The sequence below is a fragment of the Chiloscyllium punctatum genome, chromosome 38 (genome assembly GCF_047496795.1).
Source record: "Chiloscyllium punctatum isolate Juve2018m chromosome 38, sChiPun1.3, whole genome shotgun sequence".
In the NCBI taxonomy this organism is placed as follows: Eukaryota; Metazoa; Chordata; class Chondrichthyes; order Orectolobiformes; family Hemiscylliidae; genus Chiloscyllium; species Chiloscyllium punctatum.
Genome location: NC_092776.1, coordinates 7,071,760 through 7,087,376, shown reverse-complemented (window position 1 = coordinate 7,087,376; position 15,617 = coordinate 7,071,760). Strand labels below are relative to the sequence as shown.

General features: G+C 39.5%; 1 protein-coding gene across 2 annotated transcripts in view; it reads right to left on the bottom strand.

The window, feature by feature from the left end:
• sufu (suppressor of fused homolog (Drosophila)) overlaps positions 1–15,617 on the bottom strand; it is a 103,200-nt gene that overhangs the window by 15,784 nt on the left and 71,799 nt on the right. For both annotated transcript variants that reach the window (XM_072557088.1, XM_072557089.1), the window contains 2 exons: positions 6,573–6,707; positions 551–689 (listed from right to left, as the gene is read on the bottom strand). In XM_072557088.1, coding sequence (XP_072413189.1) covers positions 551–689; positions 6,573–6,707 — 274 coding nt within the window. The remainder of the gene's footprint in view (positions 1–550; positions 690–6,572; positions 6,708–15,617) is intronic.

Sequence of the window (15,617 nt, the reverse complement as noted above, 5' to 3'; positions counted from 1 at the left end):
TTCTGACATGCTTGCATAGACCTTATTAAGAAAAAGTACTACTGATATGTTAATTATATTTTCAAAGAAAAATAAATTGATGACAATAGTTACATTATTGTATGATCTGCCATGATGGGATTTGAACCCAAATCCCGAGGGGATTATCCTGGGCTCTAAATCAGTAACTCAGTGACATTACCACTACGCTGCCACCATTTAAACTGTACAGTGCTTTAATGCTCCATAAACTCTATCAGTGGAATCTTCCCATCCCTCTGAACCCCTGTAAGACATGTAGGGGTTACATGGATGAACAATGCTAAATTACCCCGTAGTGTCCACAGATATATAGTCAGGTATATTAGCCATGTTAAATGTGGGGTTACATGGATGGAATGGAATCTGGTGGGTTGCTGTTTGGAGGGTCGGTGAGGACTCGATGGGCCAAATGACCTCTTTCTGCACTGTAGGGATTCTATAATTCTTCCTTTAGTGCTACTTGCATACTGGCAATTGGTGACATATTTGACTATATAGAAACTAAAAGACAGTAAAAGCAAATACCTACCTGCAACCATGGACCATGAGCTGCATATGGGTGTTCTTCTGTAGCAAAGGCTCCTTCAACTCCAGTAGAAACAAATGTAATTGCTGTGTCTCCTGTGATGCTTTTGTAAGTAAAGTGCCTTCCGTGCAACAATCTACCTCTAAAGAGAATAAGCATATTTCTTAAATCACCTTGCACCAAACAGGCAAGAATATTTTTAATCCAAGAAGTTTTGCCTAGCATTCATACAAACTTCTGTTCACCTCAAAATTGAGAAATCATATCTCTATCTGTGGAACAGCTGTAAGGTCTTAGGAGCCTTTTGACAAATGACAAATGGATTTGCAGACACCTTCCTGATTTTTAGCTGATTAACTAAATTAAAGGCCATTTTCCAGTAAAATCTTTTAGGCAAGTAAAACTGTTTCTATTTTCAAGGGGTGAATGAGGGTTAAAAGTAAACCAGGCAGTAAAAAGATTGAACATTTTACTTCAAAATGGTCAGAAAGAACAACACTAGACAAAGTTAAAAATAAAAATGCAAAAGATCTAACATATTGGTGGAGCAGCAGAAAGCATAAGTGACTGTCAGAGAATACAGGAGGATATAGATAGACTGGAGAGTCAGGCGGAAAGGTGGCAGATCCAGACAAATGTGAGGTGATGCATTTAGGCAAGACTAATTCTAGACCGAATTTTACAATGAACGGAAGAGCCTTGGGAAAAGTTGATGGGCAGAGAGATCTGGGAGTGCAGGTCCATCGTACCCTGAAGGTTGCTGCACAGGTGGATAGAGTGGTCAAGAAGACATATAGTATGCTTGCCTTCATTGGACAGGGTATTGAGTAAATATGAGCTGGCAAGTCATGTTAAAATTGTACAAGATATTGGTTCGGCCGCATTTAGAATACTGTGTACAGTTCTGGTTGCCACATTACCAAAGGATGTGGACGCTTTGGAGTGGGTAAGTGGAAGGTTTATGAGAAGGTTGCCTGGTATGGAAGGTGCTAGCTATGAAGAGAGGTTGAGTAGGTTAGGTTTATTTTCATTAGAAAAAAGGAGACCGAGGGGGGACCTGATTGAGGTTTACAAAATCATGAAGGGTATAGACAGGGTGGATAGTGACAAGCTTTTTCCCAGGATGAAGGATTCAATAACGAGAGGGCACGCTTTCAAGGTGAGAGGTGGAAAGTTTAAGGGGATACACGCGGCAAGTACTTCACAGAGTGTGGTGGGCGTTTGGGACGCGTTGCCAGCAAAGGTGGTAAAGGCAGGCACGTAGATTCTTTTAAGAGGTGTCTGGATAAATGCATGAGTAGGTGGGGAGTAGAGGGATACAGATGCTTAGGAATTGACCAATAGGTTTAGACATTACATTTTGATCGGCTCAGGCTTGGAGGCCCGAAGGGCCTGTTCGTGGGCTGTAAATTTTCTTTGTTCTTTGTTCTTGTATCCCAAAATGTTGTGGGAAGTAAGTGAGAAGACTGAGACACCTTGCAGAAATATTTGCAATATCTATAACTACATATGACGTACCTGATGACTAGAGGGTGGCTAATTCTGTACCTTTGTTTAAAAAAGATTGTAAGGAGAAACCAGGGAACTATTGATCTGTGAGTCTGACTTCGGTTGTGGGTAAATTGCTAGAGGTGATTACAAAAGATAGGACTTGTAGACATTTAGATTGGGGATAGTCAGCATGGTTTTGTGCGAAGAAAATCACATCTCACAAACTTGATTTAGTTTTTTATGGAAGTTACCAAAAAGATCGATAATGGGGGAGCAGTAGAAGTTGTTTATTTGGATCTTAGTAAAGCTTTCGACAAGTTATGCTTAGTGGACTAATCAATAAAGTTAGGTCACATGGAATTCAGGGTGAGCTTGCCAATTGGATACAAAATTGGCTTAACGTCAGGAGACAGAGTGGTGGTGGGGGGGACTACCTTTCAGACTGATAACCTTTCACCAGTGGTGTTCCATGGGGATTGATTTTGGGTCCTCTTTTGTTTGTCATTGATATAACTGATCTGGAGGAGCATATACAGGGAATGGTTAGTAAGTTTATGGATGACACCAAAATTGGTGGCACAGTAGACAGTGAAGAACATTTTCTAAGATTACAAAGGGATTTTGGTCAAATAGGTCAATGGGCTGAGAAATGGCAGATGGCATTCAATCTGGATAAATGCATTGTATTGCAATTTAATACAACAAACAAGGGCAGGTCTTATACAATTAATGGTAGGGCCTTGGGTAGTATTGTAGAACACAAGGACCCAAGGTGCAGGTAGAAAACTCTTTGAAGTTTGAGTCACATATAGACAGAGTGGTTATAAAGGCGTTTGGCACGTTTGCCTTCATTGCTCAGTCCTTTGGCTGTAGGAGTTGGAAAGTCATGTTTGAGGTTATACAGGACATTAGTGAGGCTTCTTCTGGAATACTGTGTCCAGTTCTGATCGCCCAGTTATATATTATTAAGCTGGAGAGGTTTCAGAGAGAATTACCAAGACATTGCTGGCAGGTTTGAGATATAAAGAAAGGCTGGAAAGAACAGGCCTTTTTTCACTGGAGGGTAGGAGGTTGAGAGGCGACCTGATAGAAATTTATAAAATAATGACAGGTATAGACAGTGTTAATGGAGTTGCCTTTTCCCTCGGACGGGGAACTTCAAGACGAGAGGGCACATTGTTAAGGTGAGAGGAGAAAGATTTTTAAAAAGACATGAGGGGCAAATGTTTTATACAGAGGGTAGTTCATGTGTGGATGAACTTCTTGAGGAAGCGGTGGATGTTGGTACAATTTCAATGTTTAAAAGACACCTGGATTGGTATATGAATAGGAAAGATTTGGAGGGATATGGGCCAGGAGCAGACAAATGGGACTAGTTTAATTTGGGATTATATTCAGCATGGATTGGTTGGTCTGTTTCTGTGTTGTATGATCCTATGACTATAACAGAAAATCTGGATTTCATGGAAAACACAGACAAATACTTTTTAAGCGAAAATGTTTGTACTACTTAGTAAAAAGGAAGGAAGGCATTAGATATTTACTGTGGAAAAGGATATGGAAGATATAGACTGTAGGGAAATAGATGGTGACATCTTGCAAAATGTCCAGATTACAGAGGAGGAAGTGCTGGATGTCTTGAAACGGATAAAGGTGGATAAATCCCCAGGACCTGATCAGGTGTACCTGAGAACTCTGAGAAGCTAGAGAAGTGATTGCTGGGCCTCTTGCTGAGATATTTGTATCACCGATAGTCACAGGTGAGGTGCCGGAAGACTGGAGGCTGGCAAACGTGGTGCTACTGTTTAAGAAGGGCGGTAAAGACAAGCTAGGGAACTATAGATCGGTGAGCCTGACCTTGCTGGTTGGCAAGTTGTTGAAGGGAATCCTGAGGGACAGGATGTACATGTATTTGGAAAGGCAAGGACTGATGAGGCATAGTCAACATGGCTTTGTGCATGGAAAATCATGTCTCACAAACTTGATTGAGTTTTTTGAGGAAGTAACAAAGAGGATTGATGAGGGCAGAGCTGTAGATGTGATCTAAATGGACTTCAGTTAGGTGTTTGACAAGGTTCCCCATGGGAGACTGATAATCAAGGTTAGATCTCACTGAATACAGGAAGAACTAGCCATTTGGATACAGAACTGGCTCAAAGGTAGAAGACAGAGGGTGGTGCTGAAGGGTTGTTTTTCAGACTGGAGGCCTGTGACCAGTGGAGTGCCACAAGGATCGGTGCTGGGTCCCCTACTTTTTGTCATTTACATAAATGACTTGGATGCAAGCATAAAAGACGTACAGTTAATAAGTTTGCAGATGACACCAACATTGGAGATGTAGTGGACAGCAAAGAGAGTTACCTCAGATTACAACAGGATCTTGACCAGATGGGCCAATGGGCTGTGAAGTGGCAGATGGAGTTTAATTCAGATAAATGCGAGGTGCTTCATTTTGAAAAAGCAAATCTTCGCAGGACTTATACACTTAATGGTAAGGTCCTAGGGAGTGTGGCTGAACAAACAGACCTTGGAGTGCAGGTTCATAGCTCCTTGAAAGTGGAGTCGCAGGTGGATAAGACAGTGAAGGCAACGTTTGGTATGCTTCCCTTTATTGGTCAAAGTATTGAGTACAGGAGTTGGGAGGTCATGTTGCGGCTGTACAGGACATTGGTTAGGCCATTGTTGGAATATTGCATGCAATTCTGGTCTCCTTCCTATCGGAAAGATGTTGAGAAACTTGAAAGCGTTCAGAAAAGGTTTCCAAGGATGTTGCTCAGGTTGGAGGATTTCAGCTATAGGGAGAGGCTGAACAGGCTGTTTTCCCTGGGGCTGAGAGGTGACCTTCTAGAGGTTTACAAAATTATGAGGCACATGGATAGGGTAAATAGGCAAAGTCTTTTCCCTGGGGTCAGGGAATCCAGGACTAGAGGGCATAGGTTTAGGGTGAGAGGAGAAAGTGACCTCAGGGGCAACTTTTTCACACACAGGGTGGTACGTGTATGGAATGAGTTGCCAGAGGAAGTGGTGGGGGCTGGTACAATTGCACCATTTAAAAGGCATTTGGATGGGTATATGAATAGGATGGGTTTGGAGGAATATGGGCTGGGTGCTGGCAGGTGGAACTAGATTGGATTGGGATATCTGGTTGGCATGGATGGGTTGGACCGAAGGGTCGGTTTCTGTGCTGTACATCTCTATGATTCTATGTTTGAGTAGCTTTATTTCTGTATGATACCAGTACTCTCTGCATTGTATACAGTGAGATGAGAAACTACAAAATAGTTAACCTAATTTTATGTGCAGTCTAAAGATAAAACCAATTTGTTTTTCTGGTTCAAATTTTTTTTTTTATTTAATGGACAGAGCAGTGCATTTCCAAATAGGATGGAATTCAAGTTATGGCTGAATACTATAAATTTACTGAGCTAATAAAATTCTAACTTAATCTTGGACGAACTAAAGCAAGGTACATCAATGATTTGTTGAGGCAATGCAAGTCCAAAAGAGTAAACTCTTCATGAGGTTGTGGAATTATGACTGTATGTATGTACTATGCAAATACCACTAGACCCAATGAAGCATGATCATGCTATGCAATGTTAGATAAACACAATATCAAACTATTGTTAAACTGGGGAAATATTAATCTCTGAACAAGCGTCCTTAGTATATTAACCAGCATGATTTCAATCCTTACAATTCTTGTATTTTAAAAATGAAACCCGAATTAAAAATCAAGCTTACCTGTTTGCAGTTTTGCTGAAATTATTTATTACATTCTCCCTCTCTCTAATTCCCCTCCAAGTGAGAGTTGAAAGTCAAAATGGTCAGCTAGTGATTATCAGCCAAATGTATTAATGCACTTTCTAGAAATACTTTTACACCACTGCTGTTAACGTGCTACAAACAAGTAGCAGCCAGCCAAACATTCTAAATATTATGTAAAAGGAAGTGCTAAAACTAATTATAAAGGATTCTTTATTGTTTTACTGCAAGTTAAAATGAATGTTAGTGTGTTACATTAGTTATTGTTCTGCAAATAACACCCCAAAAAATGTGGGAACTGCATAACTAGTCAACTAACAACAAAGAGAAATAGCAAGTCAGTGTGTTGGCAGTCATAAAAAAGGATCACATAGCAGAAACAATAATATCTTCCAGGTTTATTATCTGCTGTGCATTTTCAGCACTTCAGCTCGATTTGTTTTCAATTTACTTTTCAATTTGTTCCTGGAATGTCCCCATGCAATAAACATTGAGTGTTGATGTTATAGATCAGAAAGTTGCTAGTTACGCTACAAATACAATATCATGAGTGAGACTGGTCCTCCAATGTCCCTGGCCTTTGGAGGTGGTTTCGACCTCAGAATTGCTAAACTTGAGAACTAATTGTTGCAATTGTTTTACATTTTAATACTTGCATTTTTATTTTAGATATTTCCTTTGATCCTGCTTATTGCTAGCTCAAATAAGATTTAAAGCTCAGGTTTTCTGGATTTCATTTCTTTTCCCATAAAACTTAATAACTGTTCACCTCAGTGACAGTGGAATAAGAGTTCCAGATTCCTGGTTGAATTTAAGATGTACACTCTCCAGCTGCCTCGTGCGAATCAATTCATGAGGAACAATAGCAGCAGAACTTTCACTTTCCAAACTATCTTTCCTAGTCCTAGGAAAAAATAGGAAAACAAATCAAAATTCAAGGGAAATATTTGAACGAAAACATAATAAAGGATTAAAATTAATTTTGCTACAAGTCAAAACTTTTGTGAAGTTAATTATATTTCAGAATACTGAGGTTTTGACATGAATCTAGTGGCAAGAGACAAGAACAACAAATCAGTAAATGTTTGCAGATTACAATAATGTGAATACTGTCTCTAAGTAACCAAATTATATCCAAGTGCTCTCATTTAAAGCAGCTCCAGTAAAAAACACAATACTCACTGGTTTAATGTGGTGCATAAACACAAAAGGAGTCCTAGTTTAGGATTCTCTTAAGGTTAACATGCAATTTCAGTTGGCAGTTAGAAAGGCAAATGCAATATTAGCATTCATTTTGAGAGAACTAGAATACAAGAGCAGGGATGCACTGCTAAGACTGTACAAGGCTCTGGTCAGACCGCATTTAGAATATTGGAACTGAAAACTGCTCTCACATTTAAGGTAGGTTGCGCTGGTCTTGAATGGGATGCAGAGGAAGTTTACAAGAATGATCCTGGGGATGAAGGTCTTGTCATTTGAGAAGCGGTTGAGGACTGTGGGTCTGTACTCAATGAAATTTAGAAGGATAAGGGAAGGATCTAATTATACAGAATACTGAGGTTCAGAATACAGTGATGATGTGTCCACTTGTAGGAGGGAAGGGAAGACCCTTTAGAACGGAGATAAGGAGGAATTTCTTCAGAGGGTAGTGAATCTGTGGACTTCATTGCCACGGAAGGTTCTGGAAATCAAGTCACTGACTGTATTTAAGACAAAGATAGGTTCTTGACTGGTAAGAGGATCAAAGATTACGGGGAAAAAGCAAGTGAATTAGGTTAGAAACAGATCAGCCATGATTGATTGGTGAACAGATTCGATGGGCCAAATGGCCTAATTCTACTCCTATATCTTATGGTCTGATGGTCTAAACTTCATGATATCTCAAACTATAATATATTTGTCAATTCTCTTGGATATTACTTTTCTGCTAGGTATGATAAAAATGAATTGTGATAAACCAAACCTCAAGTTTGCAACTCAAGTCACACTAACTCAAAGGATCTGCTTTTGTGGGAATTTGTATCAGAATACATGATCAACCTACTGGACAAGTGGATTATAAAAATGTTTGTGCAGAATGTCAAAATGTGAGTCAAATACAAATATGTGCTTTAGATACTTCGCCTGAAATGCTACATATGCATTACCATTTATTATATTTGCATAAATGGGGGCATGAGTGGAGTAACAAGAGTGGAACAAAAAAATGTTTAAATTTAAAAGACTGAATGACCAATGTAAACAGAATACTTTCTTCCCCCTCTTCATGGGAGATTGGTACAGTTTTGAAACAAAAGCATAAATGAAATAAACAAATGTGATGTTGAATGCAAAGTAAAGACCAGTAAAGACTTTCATCAAGATTAAAATTAGTGAGATCAGAGTAATATGATTGATAGTGCAATCCTCTAAAAATAAATCGTTTTTTTTGTTTAGAGATACTCATGCTCCACTCAAAGTAGTTTGTGCCAATCTGATTTAAACTTGTCAGTGAACTTGTTCTAATTATTTTCTGCTACACCCTTCCTGAAAGCATCTTTACTTCTAGTACCTGAGTGAAATGAACACTATTCATTTGTGTTTTTAAAAGTTGGAAACATTAGGCTATTTGATCATGGATAGCATTGTAACCACATCCAATTCTTTTGCTAGCATACAGTTTAAGCAGATGCAGTCATGTACTGAATAACTTGCCTGACTTTTCTCCACCTAACCTGGGCAGATTCATAACAACTCCTTTGTGGGACCCCAATAGTGATACCACCACGGACTGCATGTGTGGATGCCGTTTATGCAACAAAATATCACCAGGTTCTTTACAGATGGTAATTAATTTTGGGTAGGAGGGGTTTGTGAGAGGAGTACAACTGAAGTACAGGTGCAGATTTGCATTTAACAGAGACTGTTGAAGGATTAGGACAGATGTAGTGTAAAGAAGACATTTAACTCTAGGAGGTATATTTACTGCAAAGTCACCATAATCCTACCAGACCAGAAGACTGCTCTTTCATTAGAGAGACATGACTGGTGGTGGTTTAACCCAAGGGTCCATGTCTCAGGCAAGGGAAAAGGTTGAGAAATAGAGTCCTTCATGGTAACTTCAAATGGTGTGAGAATAAAACCCATGTGGCTGGCATGACTGCATCAAACCGGCCATCCAGCAAACTGAGCTAACTGACCCTTTCCCCAACAAAACTATGCCTGGAGATGGAAACACACATTCGTCAAAAATATGTACAGTATAAATGGAGTCGTTGGATTTCAGGCGATGGTAAACCAGGAGCAGAAAAGCAAGAAATGTAAGGATTTGAAGTCAGGGACAAAAATACTGGAACCACTGTGTCAAAAGATTAGATGATCACCAGAGGGGCACGTGAGAGAGCACAGGCCAGAGGGAGAGTGAGAGGTGGACGAAAGGTGGGTGGGAGAGTGTGTGCTAGCTAAGGGGGAGATTTTATTGTGGGGTGTGTGTGTGTGTACGTATGCGTGTGTGTGTGTGTGTGTACGTGGAGGAGACAATGAACTGAAGAAACAGCAAGAAAGTGAGCATGCCGGACAGACAGCACAAGCTTGATAATGGGAGCACGCCACAGAGCTGTTGAATAGGAGCTTGATAACGGGAGCAAGTTTGGCAGCAGGATTGAGTTACAGCAAGCTGGGCAGTGGGAGTGAGCGACAGCAAGCTAAGCAGTGGGAGCGAGCCATAGTGAGTTGGATAGCGGGAGCAAGGCAGCAGCAACAACCTATAGCCGACTAGATAGCACGAGTGAGCGATAGCGAGCTAGGTAATGGCAGCGAACTAGATAGCAAGAGACAGCCCACCAGACAGATAGTGAGAAGGAGGGAGAGGAAACACCAGAGTGAGAGAGAGCAAGAGAGAGCGCGCGCGAGCGCGAGCAATGGTAAATGCTACAGCATTAATGATCAGTATTTTGAACATTACGCCTAAAGTGAGGATAAAAGCATATTAAACGTGCCCCAGCTGATTGTTAATTTTACTGGCGAGTGAAAATTTAAAATTCTAAAAAGTTTCGAAATGCAGCCAATTTGAATTGAAACAACCCACATCCATGGTGGATTACATAGGTCATCCATAATTAAGCTAGGGAGTAAGTATGTGGCTGGGTTACATGGATTTTGTTTCCATAGTAGCTGAAAAAAAAATCAGCATTAAATTATTGAGTAGAAATTTCCTTCAGACATTTATTGTGAATACTTGGGTTTGGTAATCATGTAACAAAAATGTGGGTGAAGTCTTGATTCACCACAACGTAAAATGCTACAGTATAATGTGTTAGTTTCACTTCTGAATCCTGTTTTCTCAAATGACATGTTTGTCATGATTTACTATTCATCAAAACACCTGAGCAATGATTGATTACCACATTAGGAAGTATTAGCTGCTGTTTTTTTCCCAAATAAAACTCACTTTATATCAGTAAACAATTTATTTTTCTGGCTGCTTCAGGAATTATTATGGGAACAGTCAATCATATAAGGTCCACTTTACTGACATGAGGCCATGGCCCAAAATTGGAAGAGCTGTTCCACAGTCATTGCCTAACACAGTCATACTCGCTGAATCATACCCTAAATCCAAAATTCCAGATACCTTCATTTCCTTCCCTGGATATTTTCAAACTAGATCAAACTATGGGCAAGGAAATCTCCTGCTAATTATCACATACTGCTCACGATTAGTACTTGTCAATGTTGACTAATACTTAGATTGAGAACTGAGAGTGGTATAGGCATAGAATGCAACAGAGACTTCAAAACCCACTACCAAGAATTATGAACTGAGCTACCACATCCTGAAGGATATATCTGGAAGTTCAGGATAGTGTATGATGGTGGAACCAACAAAAAGAAAAATATATTTGACCTCCCCCTCACCAATCCAACCATGACAACACTGGACAGAGTCCTTGTGGAACTGAAGTATTATCTTCACACTAAGATTACCATCCACTGTGCCACACAACACTGGCACTATATTAAATGGGATTGGTATAGAACAAAACTAGCAACTCAAAACTGGGCATCCATAAGGTGCTGTGAATCATCAGAGCAGCACAATCAGTAATCTCACAGCCAAGCATGTCCCTCCTCTATCATCACGGGATTAACCGAGGAATGTAGGTCTACATTTCAGGAGTGGCACTAGGCATGCCTAAAGATGAAGAGTCAAACTGATGCAAGGTACAAAACAGGACTATTGTGCCTGCCAATCTGTGAAGATAGCATGCAACAGCCAGAACTAAGTGAAACCACGTTCAATAGATTAGGTCAAGGCTCTGTAGTCCTACCACATCTAATAGTTATTTAAATGCCTACCAAAATTTGCTAAGTAGAGGAGAAGAACCTACAAATATCCACCATCTTCAATGATGGAGAAGCCCAGCACAAAGGCAAGGCTGAAGCCCAAAGTACCAAATGGATGATTCATACTGACCTACTGCTGAGGGCCCCTGCAAAGTTGCCAGTCTTCAACTAATTTGATTCAATCCAACTGATATAAAGAAATGGTTAAGACACAGGTTATAGCAAAGGTCATTGGCCTTAACAACATCCTGGCTGTAGTGCTGGAAACTTGTGCTCCACAACTAGCTGCACTCCTAGCTCAGCTGATCAGTAGATATGGTATCTCTCTGACAATATGAAAATTCCACAAATATTTAGTAATGACCTGACATGCCCTGTCCAAAAAGCATAAGACAAATCTAATCCAACAAATTAAAACTTTTTAAGTCAACTATCAGCAGCAAAGTGATGCAGATGCTTTTGTCAGTGCTACCAAGCTCACTAGCTCGAATTCAGTTAGGATCACCTCACTTGCAAGCTCATTACTGCCTTAGCCTAAGCATGAACTGAATGCACTCATCCATTCGGTAAGAAAATCTAGCTTTTACTTTGTACAAATTTAAATTAGTTTGTAGTGTATTCTTGGAATTAGACTGAAACCTATATTAAATTCTGTAGCTGTCAGCCTAGTGCAGTGTTTTAGTAAGACTTCCATTCTAAGAGCAGCTTAATTATGAACTGGATCCTCACTATGTGTCAACTAGGCCTTTTGTCTGAACAGTACATAAAACTAGCCAACTTAGTGCAATTTCAAACCTTAATATGCCGTACAGGGTGGAAAGAAGGGGAGAGGTATCCTGTTGCTTTTACTTTTCCTAAACATTTCAGGAATTGATCCTTATATCTCTGTAGAAGAAATTGGTTATTTGTTGAGTATCTGGTAAGTGACTACAGTCTATTGTCTTGCTAAGGTTAATAAAACATGTGAAAACATAACGAGATGTGAAACTGAACAGAGTAACTGACCAGTTCCTTTAAACACATTGAGGATGTCAGGATAAGCTGTGTTCATTGTTACAGCATGTGCAAGTTGCTAGATGCTACAGTGGCTCAAAGCAAACATGTCTGCGGCAAGTACTTGAAGTTCAAGCAGCATCAGCTTAGTTTGAGCTGGAGGCTGAAAACAGATAAACTGAGAGCAGATACAGAAACGAATAAGCATGCTCTGGTAGGCATTACAGAGACATGGCTGCAGGATGATGCTGATTGGGACCTGAATCATGAACAGTGCAGGATAGGAATTTAGGAATATCAGGAAACTAGGGAAGGCTCCATTCATGATGGCATTATCATAACTGAGAGGGATGACATAAACTCAGGAAACCAAGATGTAGAAATAGGTTGGATAAAAATGAAAAATGATAAAGGCTTAAAGGCAAGACATCACTTGTGGGAGTGGTGTGCAGGCCCTAATAGGAAACACATGATAGGTTGGAGAATAAAAGAAGAAATAATAAGAGCTTATCAGAAAGACAGAGTAATAATCAGTGGAAGGATTGACTATGAGGAGTATGTAGAGATGTTGCAGTGTGATATGGATAGGCTAACTGAGTGGGAGGATGCAGTACATTATGGATAAATGTGAGGTTATCCACTTTGATAGCAAAAATAGAAAGTCAGATTATTATTTGAATGGCTGTAAATTGACAGAAAGAAATGTTCAATAAGATCTAGGTGTTCTCATGCGCCAGCTGCTGAAAGCAAATGCACAGGTGCAGCAGGCAGTAAAGAATACAAACAATATGTTGGCCTTCATAGCAAGAGGATGCAAGTATGGGAGGAAAGATATCTTGCTGTAATTATACAGGGCACTGGTGAGGTCACTCTTTGAATACTGTCTGCAGTTTTGATTTCCTTATAGGAGGAAGGATGATCTTGCTATAGAGGGAGTGGAACAAAGATTTATCCAATTGATTTCTGGGATGGCAGGATTGATGTATGAGAAGAGGTTGAGTTGGTTAGGATTGTATTCCCTGGAATTTAGAAGAATGTGAGGGGATGTCATAGAAACTTACGGGACTAAACAGCTTAGATGCAAAAAGGATGGGCCCTATGGGGGGGGGGGGGGGGGGGGGGGTGGAGAAGAAGGATTCCAGAACGAGAGGTTATAGTTGAAGGTATGGGGTAAACCTTCTTAGGATTGAGATGAAGAGATTTCTTCACCCAGAGTGGTGAGCCTCTAGAATTCACTACCACTAAAACACTGTTTTCAAGAAGGAGGAAGACACAGCTCCTGTTCGCTGAAGGGATCAAGGAACATTGGGTGGGGGTGCAGGTTTAGGATATTGAACTCAATGATCAGCCATAATCATATTGAATGGTGGAGCAGCCAAATGGCTTACTTTTGCTCCTAATTTCTATGTTTCTATTCTAATCATAGGAGTTCCTAATCTAAAAATAGACTGGGAATGTCAGATTGGGCAAAGGTAACAGGAAAAAGAGTTCATAAAAACTTATCCTGAAAGCATTCCAAGAACATCATGCTCTGAAGCCAGCCAGAAAGCAGGCTTTACTGGATCTGGTGTTGCGAAATAAGATAGGACTAATTAATGATCTTATAGAGAGAGACACACACAGAGACAGAGAAACAAAGAAACAGAGAGAGAAAATAAAATGGGACTGAGATTATGTTTAAATTTAAGGGTAATTATAAAGGCATGAAAGCAGAGATAGCTAAAATTAACTAGTGCATTAGTTAAACAATGGATCAACAGAAACGCAGTGGCAGATATTTAAGATGGGATTTCAAAATATACAGAATACATAACATTCCAATGAGTGAGAAAAATTCCAAACCCAGCATCCATGGTTAATTAGAAATGTTAAAGATCGTATCAAACTAAAAGTAAAAACATGTAATTGTGCAAAGGTAGGTTTCAGGACAGAATACATACTAAAAAAATTAATAGAAAGAAAATGAGAACATGAGAAAGCTAGCCAGAAATAAAAGCAGATAAGAGTTTCTATAATATCTAAAGAAAAGATTTCACATTTAAAAGAAGAGTTACAGTGAGCATTGTTCCTGTTGAAAGGGGGACTGGAAAATTAGCAATGGAAAATAAGAAGCTCATGGATGAATTGAACTGGTATTTTGCAATAATCTTCATTATAAAGGCTACAAGTAACATCACAGAAGCAGGGAGGAGCTCAGAAAAATTACATACACCAGAGAACTGGTATGAAGTTAATTATTAGAGCTGTCAGCTCACAAATGTTCTGGTCCTGATGGATTTCAGACAGAAGTAGCTAGTGAGATAGATTTTAATTTTCCAAAACACTCAATTCAGGGATGATCTCATTAGATTGGAAGATGGCAAATGTAACCAAATTATTCAAATAGGGAGACAGAAAGCAGGTTTGTTAGTCATGTGGAAAATGGTAGAAGCTATTATTAAAGAACTTAAGCAGGACATTTAGATAAGTTCAAGGGAATCAGATAGAGTCAACATGGTCTGGTGGAAGGGAAATTATGACTGATCAATTTGTTGAGGGTTCTTCTATGAGGTCACGTGGACGAATTCAGATTCAGTAAGGTGACACAACAAAAGGTCATTGTGCAAAGTAAAACCTCATGATGCAGGAGGTAATATTGACATGGATAGAAGATTACCTGGATATCAGAAAGCAGAGAGTTTATAGGAGTCTTCTTTCAGGTTGATAAGTTGCAATGAGTGGTATGCCAGAGGGGTTAGTGCTAGGACGTTAACTTTTTAATTTATATAAATGACGCAGAAGATAAGGGACCGCCAAAAAGACGTTGTCTAAGTGGGTAGAGAACTGTAAAATGAAGCATAACATGGGAACATGTGAAATGGTCCATTTTGACAGGAAGAATAAATAGAAGTATACTACTGAATGGTGAGATACTGCAGTGCTATAAGATACAGAAGAATTTTGGTGCCCTCATTCATTAATCATAAAAGGCTAGCATGCAGGAACAGGATAACAATAGGAAATCTAATAACATGTTATTACTTATTGCAAGGTGGATTGAATAAAATAGTAAAAGAGGTTATGCTTCAGTTATACAGGACACTGATGAGACTGAATACACTGCATAATCTTTGGTCAATGATGATCTTATTTAAAGGAAGTATGCAAATGCATTGGAGGGGCATTTCAAAGATTTACTGAACTAATACCTGGAATGGGTGACTTGTCTTATTAGGAAAGGCTAGGCTTGTATCCACCGGAGTTTAGAAAAGTAAGAAGCAACTTGGTTGAAAAATGTTAACTTTGATTTCTCTCCACAAACGCTGCCAGACCTACTGAACTTTGAGCAAATTCTGTTTTTGTTTAAAGATCCTGAGGGATCTTGACAGTAGATGTAGAGAGGATGTTTCCTCTTGTGGGAAAACCTAGAGTTGGGCTCAATACTTAAAACTCAGGAGATGCTCATTTAAACAGCTGAGGCAGAAGAAATTCTATGAGGCTCATGTTTCATTGGAAC